Here is a 12,739-nt window from a genome sequence, read left to right on the forward strand (position 1 = left end):
GAACTTCCTGCTCCAGCAGGGGCTGTGAGTTCAGTTCCCAGAACCACATCAGGCCGCTCATCACTCCAGCTCCAGGGATCAGAAGCCCTCTTCTTGGCTCCATGGGTATTCACACACATGTGCACATACCACACATAGACATGCATGCATACATATACATAAAAATAAATGTTTATTTAAAGAACTTACTGTTAATGTGGAAAGGTTTGATAATTTTTTTATTTTTATTTTTTTATTTTATTTTATTTTTTTTTTTTTTTTTTGGTTTTGGTTTTTGGTTTTTTCGAGACAGGGTTTCTCTGTGTAGCTTTGCGCCTTTCCTGGAGCTCACTTGGTAGCCCAGGCTGGCCTCGAACTCACAAAGATCCGCCTGGCTCTGCCTCCCGAGTGCTGGGATTAAAGGCGTGCGCCACCACGCCCGGCGATAATTTTTTTAAGGATACTTATCTTTAAAACACAAATTGAAACCTGTCTCAAAAAATGCAAATGAAAGAATGAAGCACTCTAACATCTTAGATTTGCTTAAACATAAGCTTTGTGGGGACGCTGGGTACTTAATAAATAGAACAAGATTGAACATCAGTTGATGACCACAGAACTGAGCACTACACCATAAACTTCTCTGCACCTTTGTGAACTCTTGAAAGACCTCAAGGTTGGAATGTAGCTCAGTGATAGACCATTTGCCTAGCACACACAAGGTCATAGGCTTGGTACTTTAACACACCCAAAGGTTTTTTTTTTGTGTTTTTTGTTTGTTAGTTTTGTTTTGTTTTGTTTTTTCGAGACAGGGTTTTTCCATGTAGTTTTGGTGTCTGTCTTGGATCTCACTCTGTAGACCAGGCTGGCCTCAAACTTACAGAGATCCACCTGGTTCTGCTTCCCGAGTGCTGGGATCAAAGGTGTGCGCCACAGCTGCCTGGCTGTTTTTTGTTTTTGTTTTTAATAAAAACTAAGGGAAAGCAGGCTTTTCCTAACAACCCATACAGAAATGCCCCTGTAAGTTACACTCCACAAAGAGAAATCTCTCTCAGGAGATTCTCTGCTCTGCATCACTGCCTGTCAGCAAGCATTTGCTAAATGATGAGAGAATCCATGTTTTCCTCCTTGGAATCTGCAGGATGGGAATGGTCCCCAAATAACTCCCTCCGTTTGTTCTTTTGTTTTGTTTGTTTTTCTTTATTGCTATCTTCTGACTCAAAATATCACACCCAAGGCCACACTGACTTCACCACATCTGAATTAGTAAACAACTGCCATTAGCTAATACATCTTCCTTCCTACCAAAGTGTTATTGTCCCCCCAAAAACTCCATCTTGCTCACCATTGACTTTTCACAGTTCTAGGGACTGAACCTAGTCCCCCCCACACTGGCACGCATGCTGAGTAAGTGTCCTACCACGAGCTGCATCCCCTGTCCGTCCTCTTTTTACTTTGAGACAGAGTCTCACTAAATTGTCAAGCTGGTCTTGAATTCACTCTATAGCCCAGGCAGGTTTTGAACATTTGATTCTTCTGCCTCAACTTCCTGAGTAGCTGGGATTACAGGCTTGTGTGACCAAGCCCAGCTTCCCACCACCCTCATCTAACCCTACGAAGAAGTGCTCCGGGCCTCGTTCCATCTACCAGGCTCTTCTCGATAAAGCCATGTTAAAGGAATTCCTTATACTGTGATTTCAAGCTACAGTATCAGAGAAGATGTCAGGTTCAAGCTCCTCTCAAACACAGCACTGATTTGGCCAGATCCCCTATAACAGAAACCTCGCAGGTAGTCAAAAGGGGACAGAACCTCCAGGCTGTCCCAAACTCTGGAAGAGATCTGTTAAGACTGAGAAACTGGGCTGGTGAGATAGCTCAGAGGCCACCAAGACTGGTGACCTGAGTTAGATCCACAAGACATACATGGGAGAAGGAGAGAAGTGACCCCAGCAAGTTGTCCTCTGAATTCTATATGTAATCCATGGCATTCACACATACACACACACACAATAAATAAGTATAATTCTTTAAGTCTGATAAACCCCATGCTCATTTCTAAAATGGGTAAATTGAGACTGGAGCTTTGAGCACAATTTTTTAGGACCTACCAAGAGACCCTGGGTATCTCCTGGTCCCTAGCCCATGGGACACTTGCCTCCAGGCCATCCTCCCAGGCATAACAATCAGCCCCTTCATGTATAATATTTTCAAGCAGCATAGAAAGAGGATGACAAGGACCACTAGAACATCCCTGCCAGCCACACATCACCATTTCAGCCCCGAAGGCAATGAGCCCAGAGTGTTCTCTGCATATGCCTGTCAATTAGAGGTGCTGGGAAGATCGATGGATGGATCAAGCCTCTGGAAGGATGGGGCGGGGGCCTGAGTCTGAGCTGACCACATGATGAGAAGGGATGGAAGGGAGAACTCTGCAAATTTAACACCCAGCACGGAGTTTGGGGAAGGCTTAGCAAGAGCTAGCAGCTGCCACCTGCCCCCAGATTCCCTGTGGCCAGCGGGCACCCGCAGAGCAAGGGTCAATAGTGTGCACCACAGATTCCAGACACTTAAAGACACAGAAACTCCAGAAAAAAGCAAGAGAAGAAACAAAAGCCACTTTATACCAAGATAAAGCCGATCCTCTGAGGAGGGTAAGTGCACGGCCAGAAGCATCAGGCTATAGCAACAGAAGCACCAGATGAAGCCAAGGATAGAGGGGACAACTACTGTCTGCCTGGCTGACAAGAGCTGCGAGCATCCACAAAGGTCAGATCACCATGAAGCATCCTGACCCCAGCAGACCTCTCCCTGGCCCCTGGCCGCTACCTTGCTGTGTACTCCCAACCCATGTCCATCTCTCTGCCTCCTTTGCTGTGCTTGACCACTACTGGTAGGGTGCTAACCACCAGGCATCTTTCCTTAGTCAGCAAGGGCACAGGGCCTGTGAGAGATGGGAGCCATTCAAACCACATCTTCTTCATCCCCAAGAGCAATTGAGCCTTTCGCTACAGCTTCACCCACAGCATAGCACTGGAGCCTCCGTGTGTAGACAGAATGTGAAGCACAAGGAGCTGAAATCTGTACCATCACCTCACAGTCAACAGAGGAGACAAGGCTCAAAGTCCTACTTTGTATGGGGGACTTTCTACCCTACCACACAGTCTGTCTTTGGTTAGGAACTGGTTGCATGTGTCTGCCTTCCCTCCCATCCTGGTACTTGGTATGGAACCTATGGCTTCACTCAAGCTAGGAAAGTGCTCTACCACTGAACCATATTCCCAGCCCATGCTGGTCCTGAATTCAATCTGAAGCACAGGCAGACCTTGAACTTGCGATCCTCTAGCCTCGGCCTCCTGAGTAGGTGGGATCACAGGCTTTGTCCGCCAGAGCACAAACCTGCCTTTCTATGGAGCACATTTTCCTCTTCTTTCCCTAAAGCAGAACCTGAGACTAGCCGCTCATCCATCCTTCTAGTGCCAGGGAGTTGGCCCATCCATGCCTCCTCTATAGATTAGGTGGAAAAGGGAAGGGAAATCAAGGTCCAAAAGTAATAAGGTCCCAGACCCAGAGCACTGGGTTCCTGTTCTCCAGGCAGCCTTTCTACTGGACACCAGTGTTCTCGACATCAGACACCCAGAATCCACCTGCCATATTCAGTGCCACTTATTTTTTTAAGATCTTATTTTATATTTATGTATGTGTCTATGTTGGAGGGTTGCACATTTGAGTGAAGGCACCCTGGGAGGCCAGAAGGAGGTTTCAGATCCCCTGGAGCTAGACTTACAGGCAGCTGTGAGACATCCTCCACCCCTCACCCTCCCCATACATGGGTGCTGGGAACTGAACTAGGGTCCTCTGGAAGAGCAGGAGATACTTTTAGCACGGAGCCATCTCTCCAGCCTCAACACTTAGATTTTTATTTCAACTGCTTCAATTGAACAAACACATTCTCAGTACTGCCTACAGTTAAGTGATGCCTTATATTATTGCCACAGATGGAAAAATAAGTTCCATTAATGGTTCCTAGGAGGGGCTCCTGAAAGCAAAATGATCTCCCCTCGGGCAGATCCTCTCTCCCACTTAAAGAGCCTGAGCCAGCCCACTCTCACTGGGTTACAAAGGGAACATAATCAAGAGGCCAGCAGATTGGTGGTGGCACATCAGGGAGCAGAGGCAGGTGGATCTCTGTGAGTTCAAAGTCGGCCTGATCCACAGAGTGAGTTCAAAGTCGGCCTGATCCACAGAGTGAGTTCCAGGGCAGCCAAGGCTACACAGAGAAACCTTGTCTCAAAACAAACAACTAAGGGAGAAAAAAAGGTGTTGAGGCCAGGCTACCACCGTGTTGAAGGTTTGCCTTTGAAGGAATCGTGCCGACTGGCAGAGAACTCGGAAGAACTTTCTTACCAAGTGATTCAATGTTACTTCATACTCGGCCACCTTAATCATTTCCCTGGCATCTCATCCTAGGCTGTGGGAAACATCTCATTAATCCACATTTTGGAGAAATAGGAACAAAAAGGAACAGACACGACCTAGACCATATTCTTAAAGCCTTCCTCTTTGCTGCTCAGCACCCCAGAGACAGTCACCACCCATGTGTCTGTGACTGTAATGCCCTTGGGGGTCTATGGGGTCTATGGGGTGGTGCCGGCACTACCCCCCCCAAAAAAAAAACTCCTCCAGCAGGACCCCTGGAAGTCAGGCATTAGGTTCCAACATCCTCAGTTGCTAGGATCCTAGCAGAAAAGGTAGGTTATGGTCATAACGGACAAGAGCAGCTCGCTGGGGTTTAGTGGGTGTCAAGTCTACATCTGGAGGCTGGAGCCCAGGCAGCTGCCTCAGACTCTTCTCTCTGTGCTTCATACACACACACACACACACACACACACACACACACACACACACACACACACACACACACACACCAGCTCCACACGTTCCCCTCTCCCCAACACAGACGTCCAAGGTGTCCCTGAAATAGCCAGAGAAAACAATTTTCAACGCCCGGGAGCAGACGAGAGAGCGCGCAGTTGCAAGAGTCCAAGAGCGGAATACCCAAAAACAGACACGGTGGGGAAGCGGAGGCTGAACCACCTCCAAACTTGGTCTTTGCCTGCCGGCACCCAAGCGCAGAGCACGCGGAGCCAGGCAGGCAGCTCGAGGGTTCAGCCAAGTTGCAGAGAAGATCGGACTGAGCTCTACGCTCTCCCAACTGCAGGCGTTGGGATGGGTACCTCAATTAGCAAAACCAAGGTCTAGGAGCCCTCCGACTCCCCTAGTGTCCCGTCTGAACCAGCCAGGCTTTTTTTTTCCCCTCCATCCAAAAGGGAGCCAAAAGGAAAAGTCCACCCGAAAGAAAACTGGAATTCACCGCGAGCGAGAAGGACAGGGGAGCGGGGTGGTGCCAGTTTTACCTTTTCTCTTTATTCTGTTTTCGAGATTTGTGCAGGAGTCCGATGAGCACCACGGCGGCTCGGATCCCCGCCTTTCGGCAATGCATCCTCCCGGCCGGCTGGGACATGGCGAGGCCGCCGGCGGTGCCCGGCCGCGCCCTCGCCCGCCGCGCGTCCCCGCCGCCGCCCCGGCTCCGCGAGCTCCGCGCTGCCCGCGCCCCGGCCTTTGCCGCCCGCCTCGCATGGGCCCCGCCCCACCTAGGTGCGCCCGAGGGTCAGGTGACTGGGCGCTCACTTCCCGACGACCTTCAGCGTCTCCCTGGGGCCCGCGCGGCGGCCGGTGTCCGCTGCCCCAGCGCGGGCATTTCCGAGGCTCGCTCCGGGCGCGGCTGGCCAGCGGCTCCGGGGCTCCCGCTCCGACGCACCGCCCGCCCCGGCCCCGCCCCGGCTCCGCCTCCCGCTCCGGGGCTGCTGACTCCCCAGCAGGCCGAGACTCAAAGAGTAAAAAACCAGCGACCCGACCCGCGCAAAGCAATCCTAGAGAACTCAGGCGCCAGGACTCGGGAGAGCAGGGGACCTGACCCCAGGGAGCGCAGGTGACAGGGCCCTAGTGAGCTCAGGCGGCTGAACCCGGAGAGCAGAGAATCGGGTCGCGGACTAAGGATGGCGACTCGATTGCGCCGGGCGCTGTGGGGCTCGACGCCCGAGTTCGCAGCTCGCACTCTGCTGCCCTGAGCGCGCCAGCCCCAACCTTTTCTCGCCTGCGCCCGGGTCTGGATCCCGGTCCCTGTCTCCTGCGCCCCGCCGGCCGTCTGCGGCTCCCTCCCCAGGCTGACGAGTTCTCACACCGGCCTGCCAGGATACTTCTCCAATGCTGTCACTGGCTTTACAACAGAGGAGAAAATACACACGGAGAAGAAACTGCGCGCGTCCGCCATCACCCTCCCACTGTCCCAGATAAGCCGCCTTTGCGTGCAGCCACTGCTTGGGCTTCCAGCCCCAGGGTCCCACTCTGGACGGTCACGGGGTTACGCTCGAAACCAGTCGAGAATGGGGAGGAGGGGGTTTGAGGAGAGCGATCAGGAAAGATGCTACCTCCCCTTGCACCACCCAGAGTCCGCGAAGGGATACTCATGAGCGATGCTGGAAGGACCGGCCTCGGAATTTAGCAACACGGGGTTGGTGATCAACTTCTCCCAGGCTTGCCTCCTCCTAGAGTACCAGGTTAGTCAGCGAACCTCGGGTCCTGCGCCCGCACCCACCACGTCGGACCCTCAGATCTCCAGCACACCGAGTTAAAGCTCCATCCTGATTTGAACACAAAACGTTGCCGCTCTCAGCCAAGGAAGGGGCGGTGGCCTGAGTCCTAACAGCATCGAGCCTCACTCAAGAGCCCCCTCCTTGATCACTTCCATTTGCTGCGGGGCCTCCCAGCCCCCCCCCCCCCTTAGCCCTTGAAGCGTAACTAACTGCCTTGCCTCCTTGGGGAAAAGGAATCGGGCATTGGGGTGGGGGTCGGTAAAGGGAATTAAAACAAGCCAATTAGCCCATCTTTGGAAACAGCCCTGTTGGGGCCAAGAGGTCCCTTAGCAATTTGCCTTGTTTTTTACACAGTCTGGTGTTCAAGCAAACAGAAAATACAGACAGGGGAGAGGACTGTATCCGAGAGCGGAGGGGGGCTGCAAATGAATTCCAGGGCCCCAGGCTTCTGTCTGGACTCTCCAGTGAGCTCAGCTCCTAGCTGTCACTAGAGCTGGGGCAGAGAGAAGGAGCCCCAAGGTGGCTCCAAAATACACCTGGTCTATTTATGAAGCATCCATTAGCAGTGGCCTTGGGCCCTCCTGAATGGTGGGGGATCACAGACACAGTCATGGACGTTTATTTATAACTGACCGGAGTGCCCCCCCAAGGCCCCACCCATGGGGTAAAGAACTGGGCAGCTGCAAGGATTTCACTGGAGGTGACTTCAGAATCTGCCTAGTGGAAAGAATGGGAAGTGAGTGTTCTCAAATGGGGAAACAAAAATAAACCCCAGGCATGGGACCTCTGGATCCCTGAGTATCTCTTAGCACCTCCAGGTTAGTTGACGGACAGCTTCAGGGCGTGGCAGGGAGGGTGGCCCAGCGTGGGGTATGTTGTATCTATGCACAGGGAAAGGCATGATCTGACTAGAACGTCCATCTGCAGCTGGTGAGCTGTGTAAGCAGCTCGCACCCATCCCCCACTGCCTGGGAGTTAGTTCAGGTCAAGTGCACAGCAGGTACAAAGACATTAGAAGAAGGAGCAAAATCTCTCCATCGAGCAGGTTTCATTATTCATTCTTGTGTTGGGATCCCAGGCCCTCTCAGCTCCTTCGAAGCCCCCAACGTGGCTAAAAAAACAAATGTCTCCAAAACACCAGCACCTCTGAGACCCTGGTCGCTGGAACACTGAGCCGATGTTTCCTGTGAATGGCAGAGCCCTTGTCTCCACCCCGTCACCAAGCCTGTCACCAACAGGATTCCTCCACCAGTGCCTGCTCCATCGCCCACAGCCCATCACATCCATGTAACCCACCCAGGAAACACAAAAAGGCGAGGAAAGCAGTGCCGCAAGAGCTCGTGTCCATCTCTGCTGGGCTTGCTGCACCATCAGCATCCATTAAACAAGATGAATCCAGTTCCGTGCAAGAGGCAAGTGAGAGATGGAAAGGGAAGACTATCCTTGGGCCATTGTTATCCAAACAGGTCACTGCTAACTGCAAAGAGCCAGCACATACTTTGTTGCAAATAATACTATGTCCAACAAGCACGTACAGTGTGGCCCAGACAGTGGGTCCCAGTATCAGGCCATTCCCATGCCACCTTCCCAGTTATTTACCTACACATTTGTTTTCATTACATCAACTTGCTTCTTTCCTGATGTTAAAACACTGCTGTAAATACCATAAAAAAAATGGACGTATTAAATTCTACTTCCAATTGACCGTGCACTTTCAGAAAAACAGGTAAGTGTGAAGTGTCCACCAGACATTTGCACTGAAACAAGACGTGGCCCTTGAAAAACAAAATCACAGTTGGAAAGAGAAGTGAAAGGGGGACATTTTTCACATTAGTGACCGGAAAGTGTTCTCAGGTCGCTTTTGGGTAGACTGAGAAAACCGCACATGTTCAGGCCACGGGGAGAGAAGACATTTTAGACAGGAGTGGTCACAGAAGGGGTCTCCTTTGGGGCCCCATCCCATCCCACCCCTTACCCCCTGAGGTATTCTCACTCACCATCCCTAGAGCCCATAGTTCTCAAAAGCCAAGTGCCAGGCAGCTGGCAGCCTGGGTCTCTGCCCCAGTGCAGAGGGAAACCCAAAGGCTTGTGGGGCCTGAGAGGGGAGAGCAAGCAAGTTAATCATGAACAGAGGACAGACAGCTGTGCTGCCACTCAAAGGGCCAGCGAGTTCAGACACACAGACACGCATGCCTAGTCCTGAAGAAAGGGGCTGCCGGTGCCTGGAAACCGACTGCAGAGGCTTGTGAAAGCAGGGTGCAGTCAGCACCCCTGGTCTCGGAGAGGCACCCCCTCCCACCTTGAGCTGCCACGGCTCTGAAGCAAAGCAACTAAGAATGAAAGATTCAGACACCAGGAGATTTGGGATCCAGGGTAGGGCCAGAGGTCTCCAGACGCCAAGCCCCTCCCTTTCTGCAGGAATAGCCTCCAGCTGTCCTCCGAATCACCAAACCTTTAAGGAAAAGCAACAGTTAAAAAAAAAAAAATACATCAGACAGCATAGGACAGCAACATCACACCCTTCTACTTCGCGGGGGGGGGGGGCATGAATGCACCCACATAGACTGGAGAAGTCTCTCCTCAGCCTCGCTCTGGCGCCTCACTCCTGGGCACCTCACACCTGGGCACGATGAACAGGACCGACTTCCTTCTTGGCAGGTACATCAGCGCCCCCTCCTGGACTGCACCACACTTAGTTACACTATCACATGAGGAAAAGCAAGCCCGAGAGGGAGACAGGAAGGCAGACGGAGGGTGGGAAGAGGGAAAGACTGGGAAGGTCATTCGAGGTGGGAGAGCAGTTTCCATTTTGAAACGAGAGAGAGGAAGAGCCTTTGCCAACACACCAACTCTCCTCTCCACAGCTAACGGCTCCTCCCAGAGCTGGCAAGCAGCCCCTAAAAGAGCCCATACCCACAGTGACAGCTACAGGAAGCCATCCACAGGCAAGACTCCAAACGAGCCGTAAGAACCGCTGCCCAGCCTCATGCTCCCAGAGTCACACACCCCTGAAGCAGCCATCCTGTGGGCAAACCCCCCAACCAAGCAAAGGCCCCGCCCCAAGCCAGCGCGGATTTTGGAACCGAGTCTAGGAGAGCCTGTGGTATTTCTGAACTCTAAGGGAAGGAAACCACACAGAGGAAACCCACAGAGCCCGCTCCAGCTGGGCACCCAGCCCTCCACATCTCTTGTGTGCCCAGAATCTAGGGAAAGCACTCAAGGTGTGATTTCAATCAGAACTTTCAGCTATCTATTCAGAGGGTTACCAAAAGAGTATTCAGAAGGAAGAGAAAAGTGCTTAAAATACTGCTTGAGTTCCTGAAGATATTTCAAATATATAATCTCTCTCTCCTTCCCTCCCTCCCTCCCTCCTTCCCTTGCCAATTTTTGGATTTTCACTAAACTGTGTGACTGATTTTTCCCCACACTGGAAACATTTGAATGAGATTCTTTTGTTGTTGTTATTATTGTTTGTTTTTTGAGACAGGGTTTCTCTATGTAGCCCTGGCTGTCCTGGAACTCGCTCTGTAAACCAGGCTGGCCTCAAACTCAGAGATCTGTCTGCCTCTGCCTCCTGAGTGCTGGGATTAAAGGTGTGTGCCACCGACGCCCAGCCTTTAAATGAGATTCTTTGGAGTACCCAGGTTCTGAGGAACATGAAGCGGAGCTATTTAGCACAGAGGCTCCCCAGGGATCATTCCAGAAAACCAGGCGCTTGCATGGTGAAGTGGCCTACAGTACCACCCTTCCTCCCAGGGTCCCCTGGCCCCCATCTTGCTGATCACAAAACTCTCAGCTGCCGCTACCTGCTAAGCCACTTGCAACCACAGAAGTCTCCAGGGCTGAGTGGCAAGTCTCTAGGAGGCTGTCTCTCCATAATATTAGTAACATTGCTTAGCAACAACACCCTTCGAAGCAAGAACCAGCAGACTCTCCAAAAACCTTCTCTGCCTGGCTCCAGAAAGAACAGAGTGGATTCTAAGACATGTATTATTTATATACTATTTCACATGCCCAGTCACTGTCTGGGCTTGACTGTCTGGGAGATGAGGAATTATACTTACGTGACTTTGCTTTGTTTGCTTGCTTTCCTGCTATTACTGTAACGACCTTGGCTAGTCATTTCTTACAAATGCCTTATGGTATTGTCCTTTTCAAAGGCATGTAACCTTTCCATGGGGACTCAAAACCATTCTTATCAGTATCAGCCACTCCAGTGAAGTAAGTACAGTTATGGGCTGACAGCCACTGAAGTGAGTGGCCATTTGTGCCTGCTCTTAGTGGCCCCAAATAACTTCGATACGAAGCTACCACAGCAGGAGAAGCAACAGAGCCCACACACAACAGATCTGAATCGGAATTAGAATCCCATCTCCGTTTTCACCGGCAAAGAACTAGGTCTGTGCCTGTGTCTCTTCCCCATAAATGAAGATTGCAATGGCGTCACCCTAAATCCACTGCAAGGATTCAGTGGCCATTGGATGGGTCTCATAAAGACATGGATGAAAATGTTTAAAGCAGCCGGGCGGTGGTGGCACACTCCTTTAATCCCAGCTCTCAGGAGGCAGAGGCAGGTGGATCTCTGTGAATTTGAGGCCAGCCTGGTCTACAGAATGAGTTCCAGGATATGACGTCAGGGCTGTTATACCGAGAAACTCTGTTTCAAAATAAAAAAAAAATCAAAAAACAAAAACAAAACAAAAAACCGGGCGGAGGTGGCGCTCGCCTTTAATCCCAGCACTCGGGAGGCAGAGCCAGGTGGATCTCTGTGAGTTCGAGGCCAGCCTGGGCTACCAAGTGAGTTCCAGGAAAGGCGCAAAGCTACACAGAGAAACCCTGTCTCGAAAAACCAAAAATAAATAAATAAATAAATAAATAAATAAGAAAATATATAAAGTAAATTTTATTCCAAATAGTCAAATCTGAAAATGGCAAATGTGTCAATCAAGAAACTTTAATCCCTCCAATAAAATGTCACTCAGCAACACAAAAGGACAAAACCCTGTAGGTGTAATTGCATGGGTTCAAAAACATCACTCTAGGTACAAAGACACATACCCTTCATGGTTCCATTTATAAAAAATTTTAAAACAATCCAATGTGCAAAGTACCATCAGAACAGTGACCACCTCTGGCTGTGGAAGGTGCTTGTGGTTGTTGGTTGGTTGCTTTTGTTAGATTTTCTCGTTTGAGGATTGCTGTTGTTTTCAATAACTTTACATTTTGAGATTATAATCTAATTTTGTCATTTCTCCCTTCCTTTTCCTTTCTCCAAACCCTCCCAGGTACCACCCTCCTTTTGCTCTCCAGATACACAGCTTCTTTTACTTTAATTGTTGTTACTGGTGTGTGTGTGTGTGTGTGTGTGTGTGTGTGTGTCCGTCCCTAAATGTGTGAATACAAACCTGCTCAGTTCATACAATGTTACTTGTGTTTGTATGTTTTCAGAGCTGACCCTTTGGTGTTAGACAACCGATAGGTGTGCTCTTCCGTGGGGTAGAGCGTCTCTCAGCCCTCAGTATCCTTAGTCACATGTAGCTCTTTGTGTAAAGTTGAGGCCTGTGAGCGTTTCCCCCTTCCACGTCAGCATGTGTACTGACATCATCCTTGTTCAAGTCATGTTTAGGCAGCCATGTTGGTGAGACTTTGTGGGTGTGACGTCCTAGTTTTCTAGGAGACAAAAACTCCCGGTTCCTGTGACTCTTAGAGGTTTCCCATGCCCTGTTCCCTAAGCCTTAGATGAGGGAGTTGTGTCACGATGTGTCCCTTGGGACTGGACTCCATCCACAACACCACACTTTGATTGGTTGTGGTTTCAGACCAAACTATTCTGATAGGGAAAGTGTCAGTTTGACCAAAACATAGAATAACAATTTGCTCATGTTAGTGAGCCTGAGTTTTACTTCAAAACGAGCTGACGTAGTAACAATAGTCATAGAGGTGTCAAATGGATCCAGGGAGAAATGAAATGTAAAGACCAAAATGCCTGCCACACAAAAAACGAGGACCTGAATTCGGATCCCCAGCACCCAGGTAAAAAGCAGGACAGAGCAGTGTGGCCCCAGAACCCAGGGGACAGAGGCAAGACCCCGGGAGCTCACTGGCTG

The 12,739-nt window shown here is 50.6% G+C and overlaps 1 protein-coding gene across 8 annotated transcripts in view; it reads right to left on the reverse strand.

Annotated features, from left to right (window-relative positions):
• Rap1gap2 (RAP1 GTPase activating protein 2) overlaps window positions 1-12,739 on the reverse strand; it is a 227,712-nt gene that overhangs the window by 137,593 nt on the left and 77,380 nt on the right. The window contains exon 1 of one of the 8 annotated variants that reach the window (XM_015996157.2): window positions 5,394-5,573. The exons of 6 other annotated variants lie outside the window; for them this stretch is intronic. In XM_015996157.2, coding sequence (XP_015851643.1) covers window positions 5,394-5,500 — 107 coding nt within the window. In that variant the 5' untranslated portion in view covers window positions 5,501-5,573. Of the gene's footprint in view, window positions 1-5,393; window positions 5,574-12,739 lie in introns of those variants that run through there. One more of the 8 variants, XM_076542879.1, reaches the window with a different exon arrangement.

This window comes from Peromyscus maniculatus, chromosome 8 (assembly GCF_049852395.1).
Source record: "Peromyscus maniculatus bairdii isolate BWxNUB_F1_BW_parent chromosome 8, HU_Pman_BW_mat_3.1, whole genome shotgun sequence".
Lineage (NCBI taxonomy): Eukaryota > Metazoa > Chordata > Mammalia > Rodentia > Cricetidae > Peromyscus > Peromyscus maniculatus.